The 25183-nt window shown below is 34.9% G+C and overlaps 1 protein-coding gene across 6 annotated transcripts in view; it reads right to left on the bottom strand.

Annotated features, from left to right (window-relative positions):
- Positions 1-25183, bottom strand: part of LOC137388824 (poly(rC)-binding protein 2-like) — a 55385-nt gene that overhangs the window by 7265 nt on the left and 22937 nt on the right. For 5 of the 6 annotated variants that reach the window (XM_068075279.1, XM_068075284.1, XM_068075283.1 and 2 more), the window contains 6 exons: positions 13842-13930; positions 9513-9709; positions 6763-6819; positions 5863-5979; positions 2733-2858; positions 2076-2204 (listed from right to left, as the gene is read on the bottom strand). In XM_068075279.1, the coding sequence (XP_067931380.1) occupies positions 2076-2204; positions 2733-2858; positions 5863-5979; positions 6763-6819; positions 9513-9662 (579 nt within the window). In that variant the 5' untranslated portion in view covers positions 9663-9709; positions 13842-13930. Of the gene's footprint in view, positions 1-2075; positions 2205-2732; positions 2859-5862; positions 5980-6762; positions 6820-9512; positions 9710-13841; positions 13931-19965; positions 20100-25183 lie in introns of those variants that run through there. The other variant, XM_068075282.1, reaches the window with a different exon arrangement.

Here is a 25183-nt window from a genome sequence, read left to right as displayed (position 1 = left end):
TATAATGTTTAAGGCTACAGATTCTCTACTTAGCACAAGTACACATGGCACCCGGTCAAGAAACCACACATCTACTTATATGGTCTAATAGAAAATCTATGAGCATGGTGGGGTTAGAAGCCTTAGTGTATACAAGTACAGCAGTACAAGAGTATAGCGCTGAGGAGAGGTGATTCCCGTGACTCCAGGTGGTCCCACGAACCCGGGTGAGTAAGGCAAATATTGGGATTAAGGTGCCCGCAAGATCAATTTTACTAACACGAAGAATCACATGATCAATGATTGGAGTTATAATCATTGATTGATTATAATACTCTATCAAGCCAAACAATTTGTCGCTTTAATGCTTTTCTGTGTGTAGAGTAACTACGTATGAACACTAGAAATTTTGGCATATTTATTGCTATTGCTCTATCTTGGTTGGTAATTTAGGGTCTCCGCATTCCTTTTACTTGAAAAAAGCAAATTGCATCATTGTTGTTCTCAATAATGTCTGGCATACGCCAAAAATATGGCATAAACAATAGCCTCATTTTAAAGGAATATGAAAAGTATGCAGTTATTAATGATGGATTTCTCTAAAGCTAAAGCTATAAATTTCAAATTGCAGCAAAAACAATTATTCTTAATCCCGCTTAACAGTTGGTTTTTAGATCTCAAGCTAAAAATGTCAAAAAATAGCCATAGGCTCTCTTTCCGATCTTGCTCATTTTAACGTCTGTCAAAATAGTTTTGTTTAGGAAAGGTCGACACAAAGGTAACGATGACTAGAGATTACACAAGCTTTATAAATATGCCCAGAAGTACAAACGTTTAGTAAGTGGTCTAAAAAGAAGCATGAATAACAACAGCTCGTGCCCATCAGATCGCACCACTAGTCAGGGAGGTTCTACGCTTACAGAAAATAATATAGAATTACGCGAGGTTTCACTAAAGAGTTAACTGCTATTTCAATATTATGTATTAAAAACTAATATAGAGGCTTGGTTATTAAATAAAGTTTGAAGATTTCCTGTGGAGCAAATCTCCAATAAGCAAGTAGCTAAGGTAGGAACTTACTTATTGCAATGGTTTTTATGTAGATGGAAATTTCATATTTAAGTGACTATTGAAATCAGTTTCAGAAATACTTTATTTTGCAAGAATTTTCCAGAGTGTTATATAATTTGTAGATATAAATATCAAGCTATCGAGTTACAAGCAAGCTTTTAGCAGCTGTGTTGTTGGTAATCAAAATAAAAAACAATAACAGAGTGCTTTTGCTATGAGTTAGGGATGAGTCTCGGAGAGGTTTAGTAGAAAAGAGTTGGCCCAAAAGACAGAGAGATATCTAAGTGGGGTCACACTTGTACAAATTCTGGTTATTAAATACAAAATGTCATACGGAGATAGAAGCAATCGTAGGGCCGGAGAGAAGCGGAGAACACTAGCTGGTCCAAGTAGTACAAGTTGACTTCGCCAGTACTATATTTAAAACGCAGGAAATACATCATCTAAACACTATGGAACTCGGTGTTAAACTTTTGCCTAGGCTCTAGAATATGGATTATATTAATGCTAATTCGCAACAATGGAAATGTTACATGGTGGAAAGCTGCAGTGGTAGGCTGCCAATGAGGGTATGACCATATTGAGAGGGTTTATGGGTAATAACAGTACACTGTATAGAGTAATAATATGCACTTGATGTGGGGAAAGTAGGGTGTAATGTAATGGGGCCTCACATTTCTACTTGCTTTTCAAGGAGTCGTCAGCCCTGTGAAAAGTATCAAAAATCATTAAATTGAAGGTGAAAACAAGAATTCTATGCTATTATTTGCCTAAATTCAATGATCTCATAGGAGAAAGTATCATTGTAAGTAACCTAAAGTGCATGTCTCAAATTTAATCGAGATAGTTCCCTTTGATATAGCCTTGCTTTCTCGGTTATCTTTGTTGTTGTTTCGGCCACCCATTCATAAACCAGCATAGCATCAAGTACCAAAGGCTATTATTTTTACGACAAAGTTTGAAGGTAACAAGTTTTAAGATTCAAACAGCTAAAACAAGAAGAAAATATGAAGAAAGCTACTCACTTCGAGCATGATTGAGCACACCTCCGTCACACAGTTGCTTATAGATGTGGCACCTCCTGTAATGGTGACCACTCGTTCTGTAGATCCAGGCAGCATGTCAGTGGCTACTTGCACGCAGGCTCCCGTTGTCTAACCAAGCCCACAACACACAGTCAAGATGTATGCAAACTTCTTACATGTCAAAACCAGTGAGTAAACAGGGATTCCGTGCACTCGGACCAATACTGAGCATGGATTAGCAAACCGCTCTGAGGGCAGCACTCGTCGTAGAGAGAGCTAAGCCGCAGTCAAGAAGTCGTCAAAGAAGGATAGATAGCAAATTCGGTATGAAACATAACTCTACGCAGGTAAACAGAGCAAACTACTGATCAGCTAGCATTAGCCTTGAGGATTTGATATGAGATATGGCATCCCATCTAAATAAGGCATATGTCAACACACTGAATAAAGAATCACTTTTCATCTAAGCCATGATTTGAGCAAACACCGAATAATGTAGGAAGAACGCAAAGCAAACACTATGCCAATGTAGAAAAATCAACAGTTTTGTCGGTTCAGCTAATAATTCACAGAGATTCGCTAACGACTAGGAATTCGTATTACAACACTTGACAGAGCAGGTGCTTGTTAATGAAGTGACTTTATAAATGTACTCACCTCTCGCAGTTCCTTAATTTTTGTGCCTCCCTTGCCGATGAGTGATCCACACTGACTTGCCGGGATAACCAGCCGCACGTTAACTGGAGGCAGCGTCGAGCCTGGACTTGTATTCGCTCGTAAATCCTGCATGGAGTCAAGTGTTAAACTGAGAGGACTGACAGCAACTTCAGCTGTCTAATAGCCTCCCTATGTTTATACCTCAGCTAATATGCCGCATAATGTGTGGAGTGGATTAGCTAAAAAAACTTCTTGTGTTTGTTAGAGAGCCGAGTCTATTCCAATTACGTTATTCTAATAAGTGAAAGCAGACAGTAATAACATTGCATATCATATGAAAGTCTGCCGTATTCTTAACAAGTTGAACATGTTGGGGCTGTGTGAAACATTTTTCTGCTTTACACTTCATTAGTAGAGTATGAGTGGGCAACTTCTCTTTAGCCTTTACTCTAGTGTATTTTCTAAATGACTGTTGGATTCCGTATTTATAGTAAATGCAAATAATAAAAATAAACATGACAAAATCAGGAATGTAGTAGAAATGTAAAATCTGGTTTCGCAGAATTAAGAAAGAAGTGCAAATCTATAATGTTACTATTTTGAAAAGCCTATTTTCTGCAATTCTGCACGTTATCTAGCGAGCTAGATTTTATACAAGCTAGACTTACTGTCGCAAATGCTTTACTCTAAAAGATCGAAAGGGTTTCGTTAAAAGAAGGAAAGCTTCAATAAAAAATAGATTTTCTAGAAATCTTTTCGAACAAGTTGATTTAATCGTGGTAAATGCTGCAATTCAAAAGAAAATCAAAGTTTGGTTGAAGCAAATAACGCTTAAATTAAAAATGTTTACGAATTTACTAGAAAATTGTTTCATTTCTGCAATAAAGTTGCAAATGTAGACTAGTCTGCCGGAATGTACAAGAAATAGCGGATTTGTTTTAAAAACCTTCATGTTATCTGTGAAGAAAGGTAGGGATAGAGAGAGCTGCTGATAGATACAAGTCTGTATATGGCAGACACCACATTGTCTACACAACTTAATGTGATGATCTTAATTAAATTTTTAATTCTGTTTAACTTAATTTAAACTATTTCATCTTAGTTTTTTTTGCTAAAAAAAGTACCTTTTTGCCCTGAAAATTTATAGCATGTTGCATTCCTATATATTGGTTTAGTTACCAAACATCAACTTTGCTGTTTTGACTGTAGAGGAATTGAAACTAGGAGAGACAGTCCAATGTTAGAGTAGACATGACATTCATGTTATGATATTGACATTGCCCCAGACTGCAGCCTTTGTATAGGCCGATCAACAAACGGCGGCACCAATGTTGGGCGTGTGAAATCAATGCTCTTATTGTATAGGCTTTTCTTTAAAAAGGCTTTGTGATAACTTTCAAAACAGAATTATGAAGTATCGGGCAGTTTATAATGTTGTATTTAGATTTTCTGCAAAAACACTTCCATTAGCAATGGCATCATCAGGATTGATGGTGTTATGATATTTATTTTTGATATTTTGATAAAATAAAAATTCGGATAATAAAAACACTGTTAAAAAAGTATTTGTTACCAACAGCTCAAAAACTATTTGTTACATGTTTTAACACAACTAGTGTGAGCCATTTGAAACGGAGTGCTCAAAGGAAACCCAGCTGCATCATGCAGCTAAAACTTATCTGTTTATGCCAGAGGTGCTGACGTGTATAACTTCTATCAATACTAGTGTATCTTTTATCTTTGCAGTTTGCTTTAGATATTGATTTTTCACATCTAATCCGAGTATTCCAGTGCAACACAAAACTTTGTTTCCTGTGTGAAATGATTCGGCGAGTCTAAGCTTTGAAGCGGAGTCCTGATTGATTAGCGGCGCTTGTGCAGAGGACAATGCAAATTAAGCAACAGAACGCTCGAGTTTCAACTGCGCTGGTGAGAGGAGACTTAAAATGTACTAATCTTTTTCCCAAAAGAGTTGGCTATTGTACCAGAGGACGAATTCGTCTAATGATCATTCACTTAATTTTTAACTTTATATAATAAATTAAACTTGGCAACTTAATAAAATCAATAAAAAAGAATTGCAATCAACATCTTCATGCGGACAGCGACAAATCTTTTAAATGCTCGTTAACTTCGAACAGCGCTTCTCTGTGCGTTTTGATCGTCACGCCCCTTATGACTGATGACAGCAATGTCGCAAACCTTTGGGTGAATGAGACAAAAAGGCTCAAAACAAGTAAAAAAACAGACAATCGAAATATATAAAAACAATATGTTATTGGAAGGGCACTCTAAATAGAGTCTAATGTTTTCACACTGCTACATGTATAAAAAAACTCCTATTATCTTTGACTTTCTCAGCCTCTGCTATTTTCTGATGAGGAACGTGGTTCAATGTGAGTGGGATGCACAGATCATTTTCAGGATTTATGGCATTATAATATTTATTATTATATATCGAAGAGATGATAACCCAACAAATGAACAACAAGCGCACCAGAGAGGCCTTTACAACCTCAAGGGGTGCAAACTGTTGTTTACAAGGTTGCAAAACTAAGAAAGCTTCCCCATAGGTAAGATCCCACTTCTTAGGGGTGCGGGCTCCCTTAAGCAAGAAGCCCTATCTTAGAGTATATGGCTGCGCATGTAATCATTACGGTACAATTATAACATACAATTTGAAACTAACTAACAAACTAAACAAACCACTAACTGTACCGCCCTACTTACAGACATAATTATACCATCACCACTACGTTTAGCTCTCTGCTAAAATACATCGAAATTATTCAGAAAGTACCTTCCCTAAAATCCAATTTGTTGTCAGATTTTTTTTCTTCAAATTATGTTTTGAGTGGGACATTATGAAAAAAGTTTTTTAATGTTATACTGATACCAGAAAAAGTAGAAAAGATTTTTGAATTTTCAACAAAGAAAAAGAGAAAACAGCTTCTCAAGAAGTACTTTTACCAAACATTTTAGCAACATTTGCAAATGTCATAATTAAATAATTGGAAGAATTCTCAGCAAATTTTCTACTTGTTATTTAATTTTGTATTTAAGATACGCACTTCAAAGCAAAATAAGAAAATCTGAGTGGGTCACCAAGGTCACCAAGATGAGTACTTACGTCTTCAAACTTGATGCACATGAGGTTAAAAGCAACTCTGATTTGCTCCAGCATGCCAGTCAAGGTTACGATTCTCTCAGCACACGATGCATCTGATATGTTGATCTTAGCGCCACTCTAAAATAATGTAAAAGCAGTATAGCTAAAAGAAAGCTCAGAAAAGCCTCATACATTTTAGCTTTTTAAAATTTGAAAAAAGGTGCAAATCTATAATCAAGGTTATTGGATGTTTACTGACCAAAAATAGTTCCCATCAGTTTAAGCAGATTATAAAACGATTTAAATGTTTCTGATATGCTAATATAAAGGAATTCATACATGTATGTCATATTCATCTATAAAGTCTATTAAAATAGCAAATTCTTTTATCTTATGGCATACTTAAAATCATTCACGTTTGTGCAGAATTGAATAAAAACTATATTTTTAGCTTTCCAAGTTACCATTGTAACTCAGATTTTGGGAGCAGTAGAAGCGAGTATTAGTGACAGGTGATTGGTTCAAGCTACATCTATGCTCTCAACTTTCTTTTAACATTCTTACAGGTTGATTACGAGTCTCAATTTATACAATTTATTTTACTCAACACCGCTATGAAATTAACTGTAAAAACAAAAAGTAGAAATACTAGATCTCATTTTGCATTTAAGCCTTTCTCTCACAAAGTAGCGATAACATCGCGAGGAAATGGTAAGGATAGTTGAAGAATGTGGATGCTAAATGTGAAAAAAAGACCCAAAATTGTTGAGATGACAGTACAATATTTATTATATACACGCTTTGAGCTAATTTTATTAGTTCTATGAATAAAATTTGGAGTTATGCACTCTTTCATCTCTTGCTTCAAGGTAACATAAAAACATCCCTCTCCTTGAATGCGTTACATAAATATTAACTCACTGTGTCACGATATCGTTTTACGTTGTCTCCTTTTTTGCCGATGATGCTGCCAACTTCCTGCAAGAGTTACAGAAGGTATTAAATTGACTACTGAACACTATGTTGACACTATATTGTCTGTATATATTAGAATACACGAGTACTCGGCATAAGTAAAAACGAATAACTGGCTGGTCATTGTTGGAAGCTATACACGATCATGTCTTGAACATAGATTACAACTTTGTTGAAGACATTTTATGTTGTAGGAGACTAAATTATTTGTTTTAGTATTTAATGTTTCAGCATTATATAATCACAATATTATGCCACATACTATTCGCTGATGTAAACATACCCTAGGACACTTATATTTCGCTAGTATTTAGTTTCGTGAGTAGCATACATAGTAAAATTTTGCTGCAACTTAATTTCGCAGGTCTGATGAGTGCAAAAATATAGTGGTGTGAAAATAAATGCAGTGGAACAAACAATTAAATTCGTCAGGTCCAGTTCACTGGTAAGAAAAATTTTTTTAATTTGGGACTAGTTTGTAATTGTGAACCGCAGGTTGAATTGTGTGGGTAATATCAATGATGCAATTTGATCGCTTGCTGCCATTTGTTTCTTGGATTATCAACGAACAAAGCTATTTAATTCCGCGTTTTCGCTCGTTCGTTATGATAGTTTAATTTGGCTCATGAAATTTTCGCAAGAGGATGACTCTGCGAAAACGCGAAATTTACAGGCGAATACATAAGTTAAGTGTCCTAGGGTAGATAGGTTTGTGACAATGTAAGCTGTGTTATAACAGATGATCACTGATGCATTCTGGGAATAAATGCTGACATACTGCGATATAGTATGTACTAGACTGAAATGTTACAAAAAGCAAATCATTCGCCATTAATAATTTTTATCGACAGGAAATAATTGTGCTGCTTTAAAAGAATAAGGATTGTTGTATTTGTTTGTTAGAAGCACACAATAAGCTTTGTTGTTCATGCAACAGGCAGGCTTTTTTCTAGAAACTACTGCTCCATATTTAAGGTCAGAACAGCATGATATGAAACTCTTGGTTAAAAACTGATTTATAAAACCGCAAAAATAACAATTTTGTCTGTTCTAAATCATCAAAAACTTATCGTTCTATGATTTGGTAGATTTACATTGCATATTTTCAGTTAGTTGCTATAGTAACTGGCAAACAACTGTATCGCCACAGGAATATTATTAGTTAAAGACTGAAGCAAACTGGATGAATTTCTCATGAATTCATGGACAATTTTGAGGGAGTTGGTGGTGCAGCGGAAGCTAGTGGCTAATACTAGGTATTCACGCAGTGTATAAACAGAGTTGATATTTCCACTAGTCCATTTGTCATGATTGGCTGGCTGATCATTAGTAAGTAAGTTTTATAAACAAACCCAACAAGCGTTGAAAGAAAGTATTTGAATTTTGATAAAATCTTGGCCACTACAAAGTAATATAATGATATTCTGATGAAAAATTGTTTTACGAATGCGGTATGAAAACAAATACTAAAAATTATAACAAAAGTTAGTGACGGAATATTATGCTCTACATGTATGCTTTACAAAGCGTTTATTGCAAGGCTGACGTTAGTGCTAGCTTTTAGAAACAACTTTTATTTCTATCTATTTTACGTCAGCCTTTAGAACAGCAGTCTGTCTGTTAAACGGAGAAGTCTGAACAAGCAATGTCTAGAGCTCGTCTAACACTCCAACATACAAATGCAAATTTTATAAAGAAGCACTCAGTCCAAACTTTATTATGCTGACTTTATTATGTTTTCAGGCTGCGCTGCCTGCGCTGCCTACATTCTCAAGCAGTGTAGCAATTAAATTTAAGATGTTAGGATCATTTCCTGAGGGAGAAAGAGGTCGACTACATTAATTGGCTCGCTTAAAAAATTGATTTTCTCTTCGAACGGCGACCAGTGATTACTGTCTTTTGGCTTGGCATCATCGGGTTGTGCAAACATTGCATTAGAAACATTCGAGACTCTTTCGCTATGTGATTACTCCGCGTGAACTTCATTATAATTATAGCTAATCTAGCTCGGTCTTGTGGCAGGCTATCAATTATTCATCAGGCTCACTGCGCGCTGTATCTCATTGTGTAGACCATTAGATGACAAAACATTGCCAGCTGAAACAGCACCGTACCGACATCAGGTTACAAATTTGTGAAATAAGCTCAGTTTGAATCTTTTGAAACTAGAATAAACAAGCCATAAAATGGAAAGGCGACGAATTTACTTCTTTCATATTAAATACTTTTAGAAATGGTCATCTTGCTACCGCGATGGGCAAATTAAGTCTTGTTTTTAGTGTTGGCGGCATACTTTACTTCCGCTGTTCATGCTTGAAACTTGTAGAAGAATTAAAGATCTATATATAAATTTAGTTGGTATAAATCCGAGTGGGAAAATAATTTTATGTGATACCACTAATCTTCTCATGCAGTATTGTAGTGTATTTTTATGCAAGCTGCACTTGTCATGCTTTGGATTAGCCTAAACAGGATGCAATAGAGCAAGTGTAAAAAATCGCGATTTAAAAATGATAAATAACAGAAAATATCAAGCTTCCATAAATAATAAAATTATAGTGAGATCGATCTTCCAAACAGAATTGATCATAGAAAAGACAAGCACAAAAAATTACATTCGCAAGAGTTGAATTTTTTTAAATATTTTAATTAAAGCATTTAAAGCCCAACTATAGCTTATGTGACATCCAACTGACCTTGCCATCCACCACCATCCGCACCGTTACTATGGTTGGCGGTGAACATTCACCCGTGCTCTCATTGTGTGTTTGGTCAATAGCCTGGGTGGTGGGATGTTGATGGTCCCTGCCATTGGAAGGGGCGACGTGTTCTACCTCCGCAGTCATCCCAAGAACCTTGGCTATGTACTACTTATGTTCGACGCAGTTTTCACCTTCAAATAGTTGTTTTTAATGTTAAGAATAGCTTTTTATGATAAGTGTTTGAAAAGGCAAATGTATTCATTTGAACAAGTTGTAAGTTAATGAGTAAGTAAGGTGGAAGTTAAAAGTATTTAATTACACCTTACTTATTAACTTACAACTTAATTTTAAGTTAATAAGCAAGTAAGGTGTAAGTTAAATACTTTTAACTTACACCTTACTTATTAACTTACAACTTAATTGTAAGTTAATAAGCAAGTAAGGTGTAAGTTAAATACTTTCAACTTTCACCTTAGTTATTAACTTACAAATATATTGTAAGTTAATAAGTAAGTAAGGTTGAAGTTAAATACTTTTAACTTACACTGAATTTAAAAGTACGACTCACAATAAAGTGCATGTCTGAAAAGTCTTTAAGTAAATATAGAGTAGATGAACTGTCAAAAAATTCATTTAGATCAATGTTTGTGTTACAAACTTTGGTTTATCGACTTTTTTCATAGCCAGCGTGTATAAAAAAATGTAATAGGTTACAAGAGCAATGTTATGTAATGAGCTGACATGTTATGTAATGAGCTGACATGTTATGTAATGAGCTGACATGTTATGTAATGAGCTGAAGAGCTCTTTAGAGCCCTCACATACCATACTCAGTGTCCTATAAAGAATTTAGAGTAGTGGTTTTTTTCTGGAAGCTGAAGTTATATCAATTAGCAATAATAATAGCAGATCCTTGCCAATTTTTAGTAGAAGAATAATCAAGCTGAAAGTTCATTGGAATTTGTCTTGAAGTGAAATTTAATGACCAAGATTAACTCAAAACTAGCAAAACAAAGTCAAAAGCAGCTAAAAACGTCTGGTTTTCAGATCTTATCTGAAAAAACATCCGGTAAGCTTTTAATCGTAGCGTTTGAAAATTTGAAAAATAAAATAAATGGGGTTTCATCTTTACCATGGCTAGAAGAGAACCTGATTATAAGTTTACTAACTTTGATGCCGCTTTTTCCAACAGAAGGATTAGTTTGACCCAATGAATTCTACGAGGTTCTATTATAGTAGCTAGTACCATAGGTTAGCAAAGGCTTCACTATTCTGAGTGTAAGTGGTCTATTAATTATTGATAATTTAACGTAATATAGTTAAGACAACAATCTTTTGGTATTATAACCGTTTTTTGCAAAAAGTATTGCTGGAATCGCTATGAGCTAAGCCAAAATCAGCTGATTAGAAATCACTCTCATATTCTTAATTGAATAACAATTTTAACATTTTAAACTAGAGGCTGTATATTCTAGAAATGTCAGTGATTATGCTTCAAGGCTGGTTCACACTCTTGTTCTGTCGTTGACTGCGTGTCGTAAACCGATTGCAGTGCTGAACAAGGGGGGGATACATTGGAAAAAATTGCAGCTGTCAAAGTTATCCGATTATAGTGTGCACCACTTCAGCGATGGTGATTGGCTGCGGCGAACTGCTCAATCTACATCTCCTTTCATGACAGTTGCTGCGGGACTAGTATTCCAGTATTCCATCATTTCCACGACCACACATAATGAGAATGCTGTGTGGTGGACTCTTCACTGATGTAAACACGGATGGGGTTTGTAATAGTGTGCACATCATCGTTAACATAGACGATCCCTGATGTATTGTGAGATTAACGTCAAACTGTGGCGTGATAGTGTGAACCAGCCATTAGTCACTGTTAAGCCTGGTTTCCATATACGTCGCAAAACACCGGTGACAGCACCGAAGGCTATTGCGGTGAAATGTGGTCCTACACGCCGGGTACTGCCGAGTCTCGCCGGTAGTTGCCAGCGGTCAACGCAAGAGTTTAGCGCTGTTCAAATTTTGCGAAAAGCCGCAAGCAAAATCTTCCCGAAATGCACTGTACAGGTGAAGGTCACCATTATCAAAACGGCATGGTGAGTGAACATTTTATGTGATTATGCGACTATGTTTAGCGATGCAGCTTTCAATGTGAACAGAAGCCGCCGAGCTTAGCGTCATAAGCGTTTTTCTGGCAAGTTACCGCCGGAGTCATGCATTCGATATGGGAATCGTGTTTAATGTTCACCTTAAGAGCAGTGTAGATAATCTAGTAGATTAACAAACCGACAATTAAAACTCTTAGTACCTGCTTAAGCCAGACTGACACAAAAAATTTTACCATTTTTAAGCTCATTGAAAATGCCACCCTTACTCCGCACACTATAATTTTTTAGAAATATGGGAAATTATTGCCAATAAATTAATATTTCTACATGAAATTAGAGTAAGGTGGGCAAAGATGACTGTTTAAATGAGCTTCAGAAATTTTCAGGCTTTTGAGGTAAGACTGTGGTGGGAGTAGCTTAATTAACTCGTTATTAGTGGGTAGCTATCACTTGAGTCTGATGAGATATTTATAACAAAAAAGTATTTTATGAGAGGGCAATACCCTGCAACCCTACCACTTCTTATAGTTCTTTTATCACCTGCAAGACTTTATTTTCTTGTCAAAACTGCAGGATTTTGGAGTAGGTGCGAGTTTTTTCTATTAATAACTTAAAACCAGACTTTATACATTCAAGCTTTGCAAAGTGTACTGAATACTTGTGTAAATAAGGACTCAACAATCACTATCAAACAGACAACAAAACAGCAGCAAACATAAACTTGTATGCTTTCTGACAAATTATATATTATAACTCACTAAAAACCATACAAGTAAAATTTACTTTGTCAAACACACAGTAATATAATATATACATATGATTTTACCGTATTATTAGCTTTCATAAGCTCTAGCTTGTAGCTCTGCCACTCTTTTCCTAGTCTTTACCATTCCATTTATAACGCTAACATGACAGACAAGTTATACGTTTCTATATACTTTTATTTTGTTTTGACAGAAGTTTTACACGTTTGTCGCAGTAAAACAGAGAAATGCACATTTTAACAGAGGTGATTCGCACCAGCAATAGTTTAAGTAATAGATGTTTTATGAAATATTTGGTATGCTGCCTGAACTCAATCAGCACTCTTACTGTTTCTAGACAATGTCAAGGTCGATTATGTTTAATATAAATTAAATTAACATCCTATATATATGAATACCATTGGGCACTTCTATTGTTTCAAACTTGTTTAGATCTTGGCTTATAATAAATCTCACTTTCTCATTATAATTGTGTATGTTAGTATGAGTAAACGCTATGCATTTTCACATTCTAGGCCGACTTCATCTATACTTCACATGACTGTGCTTTCTACCAGATTACTAAAGGATTTGGTTTCAAAACTGCATCTGGTTTCTGAAAGCCAGCCTTTCAAACCCCCACCTGTAGCCTATCTGATTTAAAATAACAGAAATCATTCAAAACTAGTTTGTCATAATTTTCTACTTCTTAGACCAACTCTACCGAAAGACGCTACAAATTAAAACTTTTAATGTAATAACGTGTCTACAACCCGTAGAACAGTTGATGGTGACCTGTTAATTAGGATTTACATAAAAAAACGTTATTCTTCTGCTCTTCTAAATTTTTCACTTTTTATTCAAATTTAGTTTGCTGTATTTACCAGTAAACTGTTCAAAATACTGGTGATGGACTGAAAGACTTGCGGACAAAAAATTGCACAGCGAAGGAGGTAAGTATACAAGAGGTTAATAGCACTGCTGGAGAATTATTCTGTAAAGTAGGCCTTTCCTAAGCTAGTAAATTTGATGTATTTGTTTGAAGTATTGTTAAGTTTTGTGAGTTTTAAGCATAGACCTATTAACTATAACACTTACATTATACTTATACTAACTATGGATGTATAGTTAATAGGTCTATGGTTTTAAGAGTGAATGAAATGGTGCATTGCTCTTGGCAAAAGAGTGACGCTTGATTGTTGACTTTTCTGACCTACGATTAATTCAGGATTGTAGATCGTCATTAAAAGTGTTCAACAAAATCATGACTTTAAAATGGAATTTACACAAAAAAATTGAGCGTTTATGCTAATTTTATTTACTGTTTGTAAAATTACTGCTAGATTTATGGCCGCAGTTCAATTTGGTTCAATTTTATCAAATTTTCAAAATACTGGAAAATTTAGACAAAATGCAAGTCGGATGGTTAAAGCAAAAAACATTCTGTTTAGTAAATTACTTACAATTGTATATGCTGAAGGTTCTACCATAGATCCGCTCTCTGCCTCGGTTATCAAGTATTGATAAGCTGCTAGGTCTATTCCAGTAATAGCTACAAATAAAATTACAATCTATAAGAGCTGTGACATCGCTGAAGATGATTGACTGACAGCGTTACAAAGAGAATGAGTTGCTAATTAGTCATCTTGGCTATTCAAAGCGAGTCAACCAGAAAGATTAGTTGATTGGAAAAACAAGCAGCTCCAGCTGGAAGAAAAATAGATCTCTGGAATATTACATGAATTTGAACAAGTTTTATTCCCATAGTTATTCACAACATAGTTGTGGAGATATAACATAGTTGTGGAGATATAACATAGTTGTGGAGATATAACATAGTTGTGGAGATATAACATTTTTAACAATGCAGTTAATCTTAATCTTTCAGCAATATGATGAAGCAAACAATTTTTTTCATTGAACCCCTGAGGCTTCATATTCCATATACTTATATATATTACATATCCATATATTATCAATTTTTATTCTGAATCATATAGTTTCTAAAAATTATTGAGTACTTAGTTATCGATTGCACAACTCAATATAAAATAAAGCAGATACACTTGTTAGTATTTCTGTACTGATTGTCTGACAGAAGGGATTATGTAACAGTTTTTTGTAGCTCACACCAGATGATCAGTTTAGTGGGTGCTTTAAAAATAACCTGTATCTATCTGCCAAACATTTTCCAAAGTTACTAGAACTAAAAGAATAACTTAAACTCAGCCGGAATCAGAATGTGTGTGGGCGACTCGATAATGAGCGGGTATGGAAAAGTTGTGACAGCAGTTAACAAGTGTCTTCAGCCTCCAGATGAGTGTGTCAGAGAAGGCTACTAGCGATTTGAAGGGTAAATGAGCAGATACTGTAAAGTCAGTCACATTTTAAACAACGTATGTCAAACCATTTATTTGATTGGCCTTTTTCTTTTTCTGTTTGTTTTATGATTTTTGCATGGCAGAAACTAGAAAACATTTCTTTTTGGAATGAAATTAGTGCCAATAAAGTAATAAATATACCAAATAAATCATAAAATCAAAACACACAAAATCTACATCCCTTTGTAGTAAATGCTGTTAGATACGGTCATCTTGCTTCTACTATAGACGAATTATATCTCGTTTTATTGTTGTCAGCGTATAAAATGTGTGTCACTGTTTGGACTGTTATCCTAACAAGCACTGGTAAAAGACAATGCTCAAGGACCTCTCACTGAACTCTAGGAAAATAGCATTATCAAAACCAATAGTCGTTTTAAGAGACGTCTCTATGGTCTTAATTGCTGTTCAATATGGGAAGATGTTTGTGACAAATAAATCCCACCTCATATGAGTTTCTCCATAACTTGCTAGCTAAAGAAAACTATGGTTGCAGTCAAATTATCTGTGTCAATATCTGCAATCAAATTATTAGCTGCGTCACACAAATATTTGTAGTTTATAACAATTTGTGGAAAATACCTTCGCCCTCAACGCCCGCCGTTGTCAATTCATTACATTAGGTAAATTATCATCGGACATATCCTAATAGCACACGAACACTGTCTACCCTTGGTATTGCATAACAGGCCCTATTATAGACCAGTGGCCTTTCCTTTAACATTGAAAAGGAAATGAAATAACAAGGGCTCTACACCTTTTAAATCAATCACTATGATGTAATAGTGCTGAAGAGCGTCTGGGCTTTGCAGACATGATACTTTTAACTAGTCTCAGTTTTTACCTGCGGTGTCTTTACATAGTCATAGCTGTGCAGGCATGGGCCAAGTTTACTACATTGAACGCTTGTTCACACGTTGCCCATGCAAACACGTATAAACTATTACTATACGCATATTTTGCAAAAATTCACCAAGCGGGGAATGGACCCTCACTATGAACTTGTACAAAAATAATACAAACATTTTAGAAATCAATTCGTACACAAACTTTGTCAGTAACATAACCTTGAAAAACACTCATTAGCACGTCTGATGACATTTTTCGATTTTCTTACAAACTTATAGCCTTTTACAAACTTGCGCTAGCACCTTGACTAGCCATGCTATCGTGCGATGAGCTCTCACTGGCTCAATACTTTTTCTTGCTTTTAGAGGATAAGAAAGCCCTGGATGTAAATAAAACAAACAAGAAACTAAAAACATTAATTTATGCAAAGAATAAAAATTATTAATTTAACCGCAATTTAACCACAAAATTTTAACTTTCTTCTTTCATTAAGTAGAGCAAAATCTTGAAAATAGTTTATTCCAGAATTATTTATGACAGCTTTAACAGAACAGTTTGGTTATGATCTATCGGCAAGTGATAAGGACAACAATATTTCTGTTTATCAAAAAATATGATGTTAAATTCATTTTATTGCTATTTTATTATTGAACAAGAGTGTTTATACTAATTTAGCTGGGCTTATATGTTTTACCTTACTGCAAAACATGTTTGACAGGCTGCGAAACTTAAGCTAGTAAAATGAATGAATGAATTAGTCTATCAGTTGCACAAGGGTGTTCTTCTCTGCAATCATTACATCTTATCACCAGTCACACTCATCACACTTTTGGCAAGAGTGTGATGAGTGTGACAGCTATTGAATAAAGTTATGAAGTGCTTTCATACAATCTTGGAATATTTCATATTTGTAAACAATTTGCAGTGATGATTCAATAGCGCTTCACTTGTTCCAGCTAATTATAACCTTGCAGGCTACATAAAGAGATGTACACAAATTTTCTTTTGTTTTTAGCTTGTCTCTTATAGCAAACCTGAAAATCAATCAATTGAAAAAGAGATTATCTAAACATCGATAAAGCAAAACTTGCTTTATCCAATAAATTATGTGTTCCTTTTTCTGTATTCATGAGTTAAAAAGCATCTGTCAGGTTGCTCCACTATGTTGTGATAGAAAGGCAAACCTTCCAGCCAACTAAGATTATGCTATACAATTATGTACAAAAATACTCAACTCACAAAGAAGCACTAGAGCTTATTAGAAACTATACTTGGTTGAGCATAAGTTTGGGACGAGGTATCAGCATTCCTTTCTTAGAAGCATTTAAGCGAATGAGATCTAAGACTAACCACTTTAAGAAAGGATGAACGCTGCCGAGATTGACGTCTGAGTGGTCATCAATCAGTAAGTCATGCAAATTATTATTATATTTGCAAACTTGTGGTTGTGTGATGAGGGGTGACTGAGGGGCAGAGAGAAAGGCAGAGAATAAGATGCAATTAACCAGTTGTTACACAGAGGTGAAGTCCAGAACCAAAAACTGTGTGTGACAGCAAATCTCTGTAAACAATTATGAGTATTGCAAGAAGGTCAAGCCATTTTAAATTTAGTGAGATGTAGTTAAAATAGGGATTTTAGCTTTAGATCCATTTTGTTTTTAGCTAAAATGGGGGTTTTAGCTTGAGATCTATTGTGTATGTAGTTCAAATTTGTTTTTTTGGTAAAGCCATTTTCTGCTTTTAGTTAACATGGTGTTTTTAGCTTGTGATCCATTCTTTTTTTTAGTTAAAATGCGCATTTAGCATGATATCTATTCTGCTTATAGTTAAAATAGGGGTTTTATCTTGCACTCTTTTTTGCTAATAGTTAAAGTATGGCTTTTTAGCAAGAGGTATTTTCTGCTTTTAGCTAAACTGAGGCCTTTGGCGACATCTTACAACCTTAATGGTAGTGTGAAAACATTCTCTAGCGTATCAACCTGCTCTGAGGCAAACTAAACGAGTCTATAAAGATAAACTACTGAACCAATTAATTTTTCTTTGTATTTGAGAACAAATCAAAAAGTATCTAGCTACAATATATAGCTAAATAAATAAAAATAAATAGCAGATAAAAATAAACAAATAAAAAACAAAGGCAATTTAGAAAACTACAAGAGAGATATATTGTATGTGCTGACTGATGCCTATACCCACTTAAACAAGTTGATGTGAACTTGCCTTAAATAAAGCTTGCATTTATGTCTCTTGTTTTGCTAATGGTAGAAATGGGCATAAACATTAAGAGTACAGGCTAAGACAGTTACACTATCAAATAAAAGATAATCAACAGCCTTGGTCAAAACAAGGATTATATTTGTACCTGAAACAGTGGGCGAGAGACCCTAATAAACTTGCATTGACCGTCTTCAGTTGTTCATAATTACTGTGAAAATTAAAACATCCTGATATAAATTGTCAAGCAGACAAATTTTTTCACACAGATTCATCAGCTATATTAAAGTTATTATTGCTCGGAAAGAAACCAAAAACAAAAATCTAACTTGTTAATCTCATAGCTTTACCATAAGCCTTGCTTGCCCTTGTAGACCTATAAATTTATTAGTGGTTTCAGTGCATGAGCATTAAAAGCAGGACTGTTAAGAAGCAACTTAGTGGACAAACTCCTGTTTTAGGGCCTTTTTAACGCAGCAGTCCACTGATGAGTATACTCTCCTTGAGTTGTGTGCTCGATGTCGCTGACAACGCGCGTATTCACTTAAATCAAAATGGCTGATTTAAATAGGCAAAAACTTCTGTGATGGAGTCAAGCATCAGCTTTCCATTTTTTTGCAATTTTATTGATAAGTAATATACAAGCTCAGCCAAAACATCTCTGCTAAGACTGAAAACTTTCATATGAGGGCCACTAGGTTGACAATGAATTTGTTTAAAAGATAGACTCACAAAGTTTTAGTAGATTTTATCAGAAATTATCAGTATTTTTATATCATTTGTGATTGTTTTTTATGTTTGAGGTGATCTGACTGCCAGGATATTTTAAAATTAAAATCGACAAAACTTGATTGCAGCTAAAATTCTCAAGAGAAAGTGAGTGACATGACATCACTAGCTGCTACAGTTGATATCAGCTAGTGTGTTCAAATTGCAGCATTACACTCATCTATTCTGTTGGTCTCTCTACAACTATAGACGGCATAATCACACTTTTACTTGATCTGAGCGGTTTAACCGCTATCAAGTTTTGTCTATTTCAAACTTTAAACATTCTGGCAGTCAGATCACCTCAAACATCAAAAACAATCGGAAATGATAGAAAAATACGGATAATTTCGAATAAAATGTAATAAAAGTTTGTGCCCGTTCGTCTTTAAAAGTTTGTGTTAAAAAGACAGAAAAGAATAAGCCATCAGTTATTTTTGTGACAAGGTAGAAGAAATGAAGTTGTCATAATCTCAACTATTAATGTAGGCATACTAACTAGAGATGAGCTACTTTTTACATGTATATGTTTATAAGAATTGTGTTCGTTGTTAGGCCTACTCTTTGCAAGCGAATCATGGCCAGTGATCAATTTTCACAGCTACTGTTGGTCAATTATTAATGATTGCATTATAATTTATTAGTTTGTTTGCATTCAATAATCTGTTAAAACAATATATATTTGAATTTTTATGTTACATGTAATAATAAACAAATCTCAAACTATATTTTTATGATATTACTATACCTATGCAGTTTGATATTAAAATTTAGATGAAAAGATGGTTTTTGGTTCAAACGTTGCTCTAATGTAATAAAATGCCATTAGGTATATCCACTAAAAAACTAGTCACGTATGATGTTAACTTAAATTTTGCGTAAACAATATTTAAACTGTACCAGTTACCCAGCAGCTAAGGAATTTGTCGGTTATTTGAAAATTATCAAAGGATGCCAACGGCAAAGAAAAAGAAAACTATTTAGCAATTTGCCAAAAAAGTGTTAAAGAGCTTCATCTTAAAAAAATATCAGAAAAGTGAAGATTTTTATAAAACAAAAAGCATCACATAAAACTAAATGAGCCAGTATAGCTTCCAGTATTCAAAGCATCATCTTATTTTAGCAAAAGTATTTCAATTACCAAGAAAGCTGCCAAAGACCATATACTCATGTATTACCTATGTACACCGAAGAAATCTAGTGGTGGCAGCATACACACATGTGACAGTTCGTTTCATGTACACGTAAGTCAGAAGTCAGGCACCTAGCTATTAACCATAGAATACTTTTGAGGTGATTGCATGAGACACACTGCATAGGCAATGTTCGCATCCTTAAAACAGAGATATAGAGCTTTATAAGACACCGCACTTACGTGTCATGCAAATTCAGCCGCAATCGCAATGTGTGTGAGTGACTCGATAATGAACAAGTAGGAAAGAGTTGTGACAGCAGTTAACAAGTGCCTCTAGCCTCCAGATGAGTGTGTCGAAGGAGGCTACTACCGATTTGGAGGGTAAGTGAGTAGATACAGTAAAGGCAGTCGTTTCTAATCAGACCAGGATGATGTACTAAGACTCCCCGCAGAATCACACAAACTCGCGGGGAGAGTTAAAAGATAAAGAGGCTAATCTAATAGATGCTCCAACAGCATTCCTGATTGCTGCCAGATGTTCTCTGCTGCCGATTAGTCAAAAATGTGAGCGAATATGAGAGGTGCCGCTGTGATGCATTGTTGACGGAGATGTTAAAATTTAAAACGTAGATCAATTTTCGGCGTAATTAAACTCTTCAAAGACTCGCAAATTAGGAAAATGAAGTTTATTGGGGAGATAACTTCCAGCTTTTCTGAAATTTTACCCCTTGGGAATTTTGTGGTTTAGCGATCGTCTGCAAATGGATCTTAATAAGGACCATATTTTTAGAGTGACTAAATGGAAGCCAGCTCAGCAGCCACAGCAGACGAATTAAAGTTCTCTACTTGCAAAAATAGGCTAATTTAAATAACTTGCACATAAAAGGAATTGTCTAATTTTTTTCTTATTGAAGTTTTCAGCTTGTTCTGGTGAAATTAATTTCTGCTAAAGGCTATTTTCTGACATAAGGTCAGTTTTTTGCTGGCAAAAATGAAGGCTTCGTCTTAGAGCTGAAGCTAACGATAATTTGTGCTGTTCTGATAACCAGCGCAAATTTCTACAGGACAATAATTAAATTTATAATTTCTCGTTGTAGGGCAACTAATAATAGTACAGTGAGAACACCTGAACTTGTTACAGTACTTTTTAGGTGGAAGGAAAGTTCTGAGTTGGCTGAAGAGCGCTTAGAATTACTGGAGACTATAAAAACCCAAAAAATTGTTATTAGCGCTATGTATGACCCAGTAGTAGTTTTACAGAATATTACTAGCCTTTACTCCAGAGATACCTTTAGCGGCCACCACATGAATTTTTTTTCTTCTCTATTTTAATCAGAAAAGAAAAAGTGAGACGATCACAATATTTCATTGGCGAAGTCAAAAGTTTTTTGGTAAAATGATAACCGACTACCTTCAACACACCGTCAAACTGCGTCTGCTGTATATAACCAACATGTTGGTGCTGTCGATGAGCCAACGTGTGCTGTCGATGCATTATTTCAAAACGAGTATGTTGCTCTAGATTAGTAGAGATAAAATAAGCATATGTGTACATGTAAGTGATTGGCTAAAATAGTTTGAGTATAATGATCTCAATTCAAATTTATTCATTTTCAAAGCAAGACAATTGCACCCATATGAACATACCTGCAGCACTACCCACAAACAACTATTTACAAATAAGCAAATATATTTTTACATATCACAGATATATCAACTATAATAAATTGAAGCTTATTATGAAACATTTGCGATAATTTTATTTTACATTTATATTTATAGATTTTATAATTTTAGTTTTGCTAAAATCTTATGTATCTATAGTTTAACCTATATCACAAACTTTCAGAGTATCTTTTTTCTTAGCTATATATCATTAACATATAGCTTTTTATGAGAAAAATATAGCCATGCAAACAGCTGCACAAATGTTATCACTTCCACGAATTATTGATGGTCCGTGTTATACATTAAATGACATACAAATAATTTAATAACGGTATCAAAATATCTAGCAAAGATTTCATGGCCTTCACGCAACTGTGATCAATTTTCACTGGTCAATCTGTTTGCCAACATGACACATGTTGTACAGTCGGTTCATGTAGGCGCAGTAAATACCTACAGTACGCTACACATCAGCGATGCATTTCGCCGGTATGAATAAACAATATATAGGCGAGTCTACAACGACTTTCAACTGTGAAAAAGTTAAATCAAAAAGTAGAAGAAAACAGCAAAACTCTATGAAAACTTATTTGAACCAATATTGCTTGCTCTGGTTGTGCTGGTTATCACTATGTAAGTCTAAAGTAGAATCAATTATCCCGGCTTACTCAACCCACCCTTAAGTTCCTAGCGTTTTGACACTTGGCTAATAGTCTGAGTATGTAGCTTTTTTGCTACTTTTTAGTGTTAAATATACTTTAATTTATAAAAATAAGTGAGCTGATAAAAAGCCGTAACATTTTAGATCTACAAGTGTCTACTGTACACAGTTCAGTCAGTGCTTGCACTGCCTCCATCCAGGGTAGACCACTCCTAGAAATATACAATATGGAAAAGCAGCTGTTGGAGAGGAATGAAGTAAGCGCAGCCCTGAGACTCAACTGGGTACCAGCTGTGTTAGACCCTTCTTCATCTGTTACAGAGGTAGCACGACAATACTTTGATTCATATGTCAAATAATGCTCTGCTTGTATGGCATATTATGGCAAAACTGTCAAACAAAAGCCTTAGATAAATGAGAAGCGATGATAGGGCTGACATAGAAAGAGCAAGAAAACTAAAATCAGATATTTGTAGCGATGGTCAGTTAGCCTAGGCGTCTGTAGATAGTTGTTGCGTCAAGAAAACAGCTCATGATTTTACAAATGTTTACTACCCGAGCGAATATGTTTTCAATTTTAATATTATTGTTTGTAGCCTTATTTTACAATTCTGGTGAGACATGATCTCTAGTGATACCAAACAATGCTGAACCATTGCCATGTAGTATGTTGCTTGTTTAATATATTTCATATAGTTCCGTCAGAGATGTACTGAACGATGATAAGACAGAAATGTAGTGCAAAGAGAGTTCCAAACCCATAGAAATGTTTTTTGTACTAAAGGCTGGTTCAAACTATATCCCCGTGCGTCGGTGTTTTCCTTTTGGTGTTCATCGTCGACTTGGTAAACCAGGGCCAATAGCATTGATGAAGAGCCATATGCGATTGATACAGTAATTTGGCTTTTGATGTACATGAAGGAATCTAATGAAAACTGTATCCTATAATGGAAACATCTGTTAAAAGGCAAACTTTGGTTATTCTAGCCTTCGAACATTTATAAAGGTCTAAGGTCAAGGCTTGTATTGATGTATAACTTATTCACTGTCAGTTCTTGTGTACCATGTTCTTGTGCGTGCCTCGCCCAAAATAAAACTTATGGCATTTATTCTAAAACTTTGAGGAATATGCAATTACAATCTAAACACCTCCCATATACCCTCTCACATATACTCTCTCACATATACCCTCGCACATATACCCTCGCACATATACCCTCTCACATATACCCTCTCACATATACCCTCTCACATATACCCTCTCACATATACCCTCTCACATATACCCTCTCACATATACCCTCTCACATATACCCTCTCACATATACCCTCTCACATATACCCTCTCACATATACCCTCTCACATATACTCTCTCACATATACCCTCTCACATATACCCTCTCACATATACCCTCTCACATATATCCACTCACATATACCCTCTCGCTTATACATAATCCAGCAGGGATTCTAAAAGAGCCCTAGGTATATTTATAAGTGATTTTAAACAAAATTTTAGTAGATTTTATCAGAAATTATCAGTATTTTTCTATCATTTGGGATTTTTTTTATGTTTGATGTGATCTGACTACCAGGATGTTTCAAGATTAAAATCAACAAAACTTGATTGCAGTTAAACTGCTCAGGAAAAAAACACATGCGAAATGACCGCACTATTTGATATCATTGCAATAGTTGATATCGACTATCGCGTTCAAGTCGTCGCATTACGCATCTCGATTCTTTCGGTCTCTTTGCAACTATAGACGTCATACTCGCAATATCGCTTGATTTGAGCATTTTTAACCTTGATCGAGTTTTTGCGATGTTAATCTTAAAATATTGCGAGAGTCGGATCCCCTCAAACAACAAAAACAATTGCATACGATAAAAAAATATCGATACTTTCTAATAAAATGCAAGTTCATCTTTAAGGCTGAGTATATTCAAGGTCCAGTCTATACTTGTAGTCTCTGTATGTAAGGATAATCTTTTAAAACAAATTAATCCTGATTAGCTGAGAGACTCTGTTGAAAAGAGAAGATAACTCCAAAGATGATTAAAACTTACAACGCTAATCGTATTAGTGAGGGTACACAGAGTCTACTAGCAGTAGATCCGGCTGTCGCTGAAGACTGATTAAAAAGCCATCTATCATCAAGCCACTAGATTATGCGTAAGATAATAAGTTGAAAAAATTTAGTTTCATTTTTAAGCCTCAAAGCTATGCACTAAACCTCGTGTCAAAACTAAATAAACTAAGAGAAACTTTATTTATGCAATGAATGGCTCAACAACCTTCGCAACAAGTGAATAAACAACTAAGTTTTGTGCTCTCATTCTTTCTATTAAAGACATTTATTCTACTTTAATTTTGGTATGCGTCTGCTGGTCGAGCGATTTTAACTTCGAACACTTCTGTTAAGATATGTACGTGTATATTATTTGCCTCGATTGTTGAACTTGTAGCGAGACATTTTGGGCTCTCAAATATTACAAAGACTAATATGAAATGTAGGTAGCCTGCGGCACTCTTCTCGAATCAGTTTGAAAAAGTTTTTAGAAATTCTGGCTAAAAATGAAAGTGGAAACGAAAAAAAGTGGACCATCGGAAAAAAGATCATAAAAAATGAAAATGGAAACAAAATTAGAAATAAGCTTAGCATAAAATTAAAATTGTTTTCAAGTTGTTGTTTAGTAAGCCAAAATCATTTATGTTAAATTTAAAGTTTTGTGTTATTTTAGGTAGCGTCACAAAAGTCTAGTGTACTGAACACGATGCTGTAAGTCTCCCTCTTACTGCCGTTAGCTACTACGTCTGTCTCAAAGGCAAGAACTCCATACGGTAGTGTACATAGTAATAATACATTCTATAGCAGACCATAACCACTAGACAAGTATGACTTAGTCTGTGGGCATTGGAGGGAAATTAGAATAATGAAAAATATGGTTTTTCATGGTAATATCCAGTTTTGGGTGCGTTGTTCAACGAGTGGGAACGGATCCATTTGTATTTAGTTATTTTACATAACAAATATTGTTTTGAGATACAAGCGAATCGACATACAAGCATGGTCTCGGAACATGTTAAGCTCATATGGCCAGGTATGAATGACTGCAGTAGATTT

The sequence above is a fragment of the Watersipora subatra genome, chromosome 2 (genome assembly GCF_963576615.1).
Source record: "Watersipora subatra chromosome 2, tzWatSuba1.1, whole genome shotgun sequence".
NCBI lineage: Eukaryota > Metazoa > Bryozoa > Gymnolaemata > Cheilostomatida > Watersiporidae > Watersipora > Watersipora subatra.
This window is presented reverse-complemented; position numbering and strand designations above follow the sequence as displayed.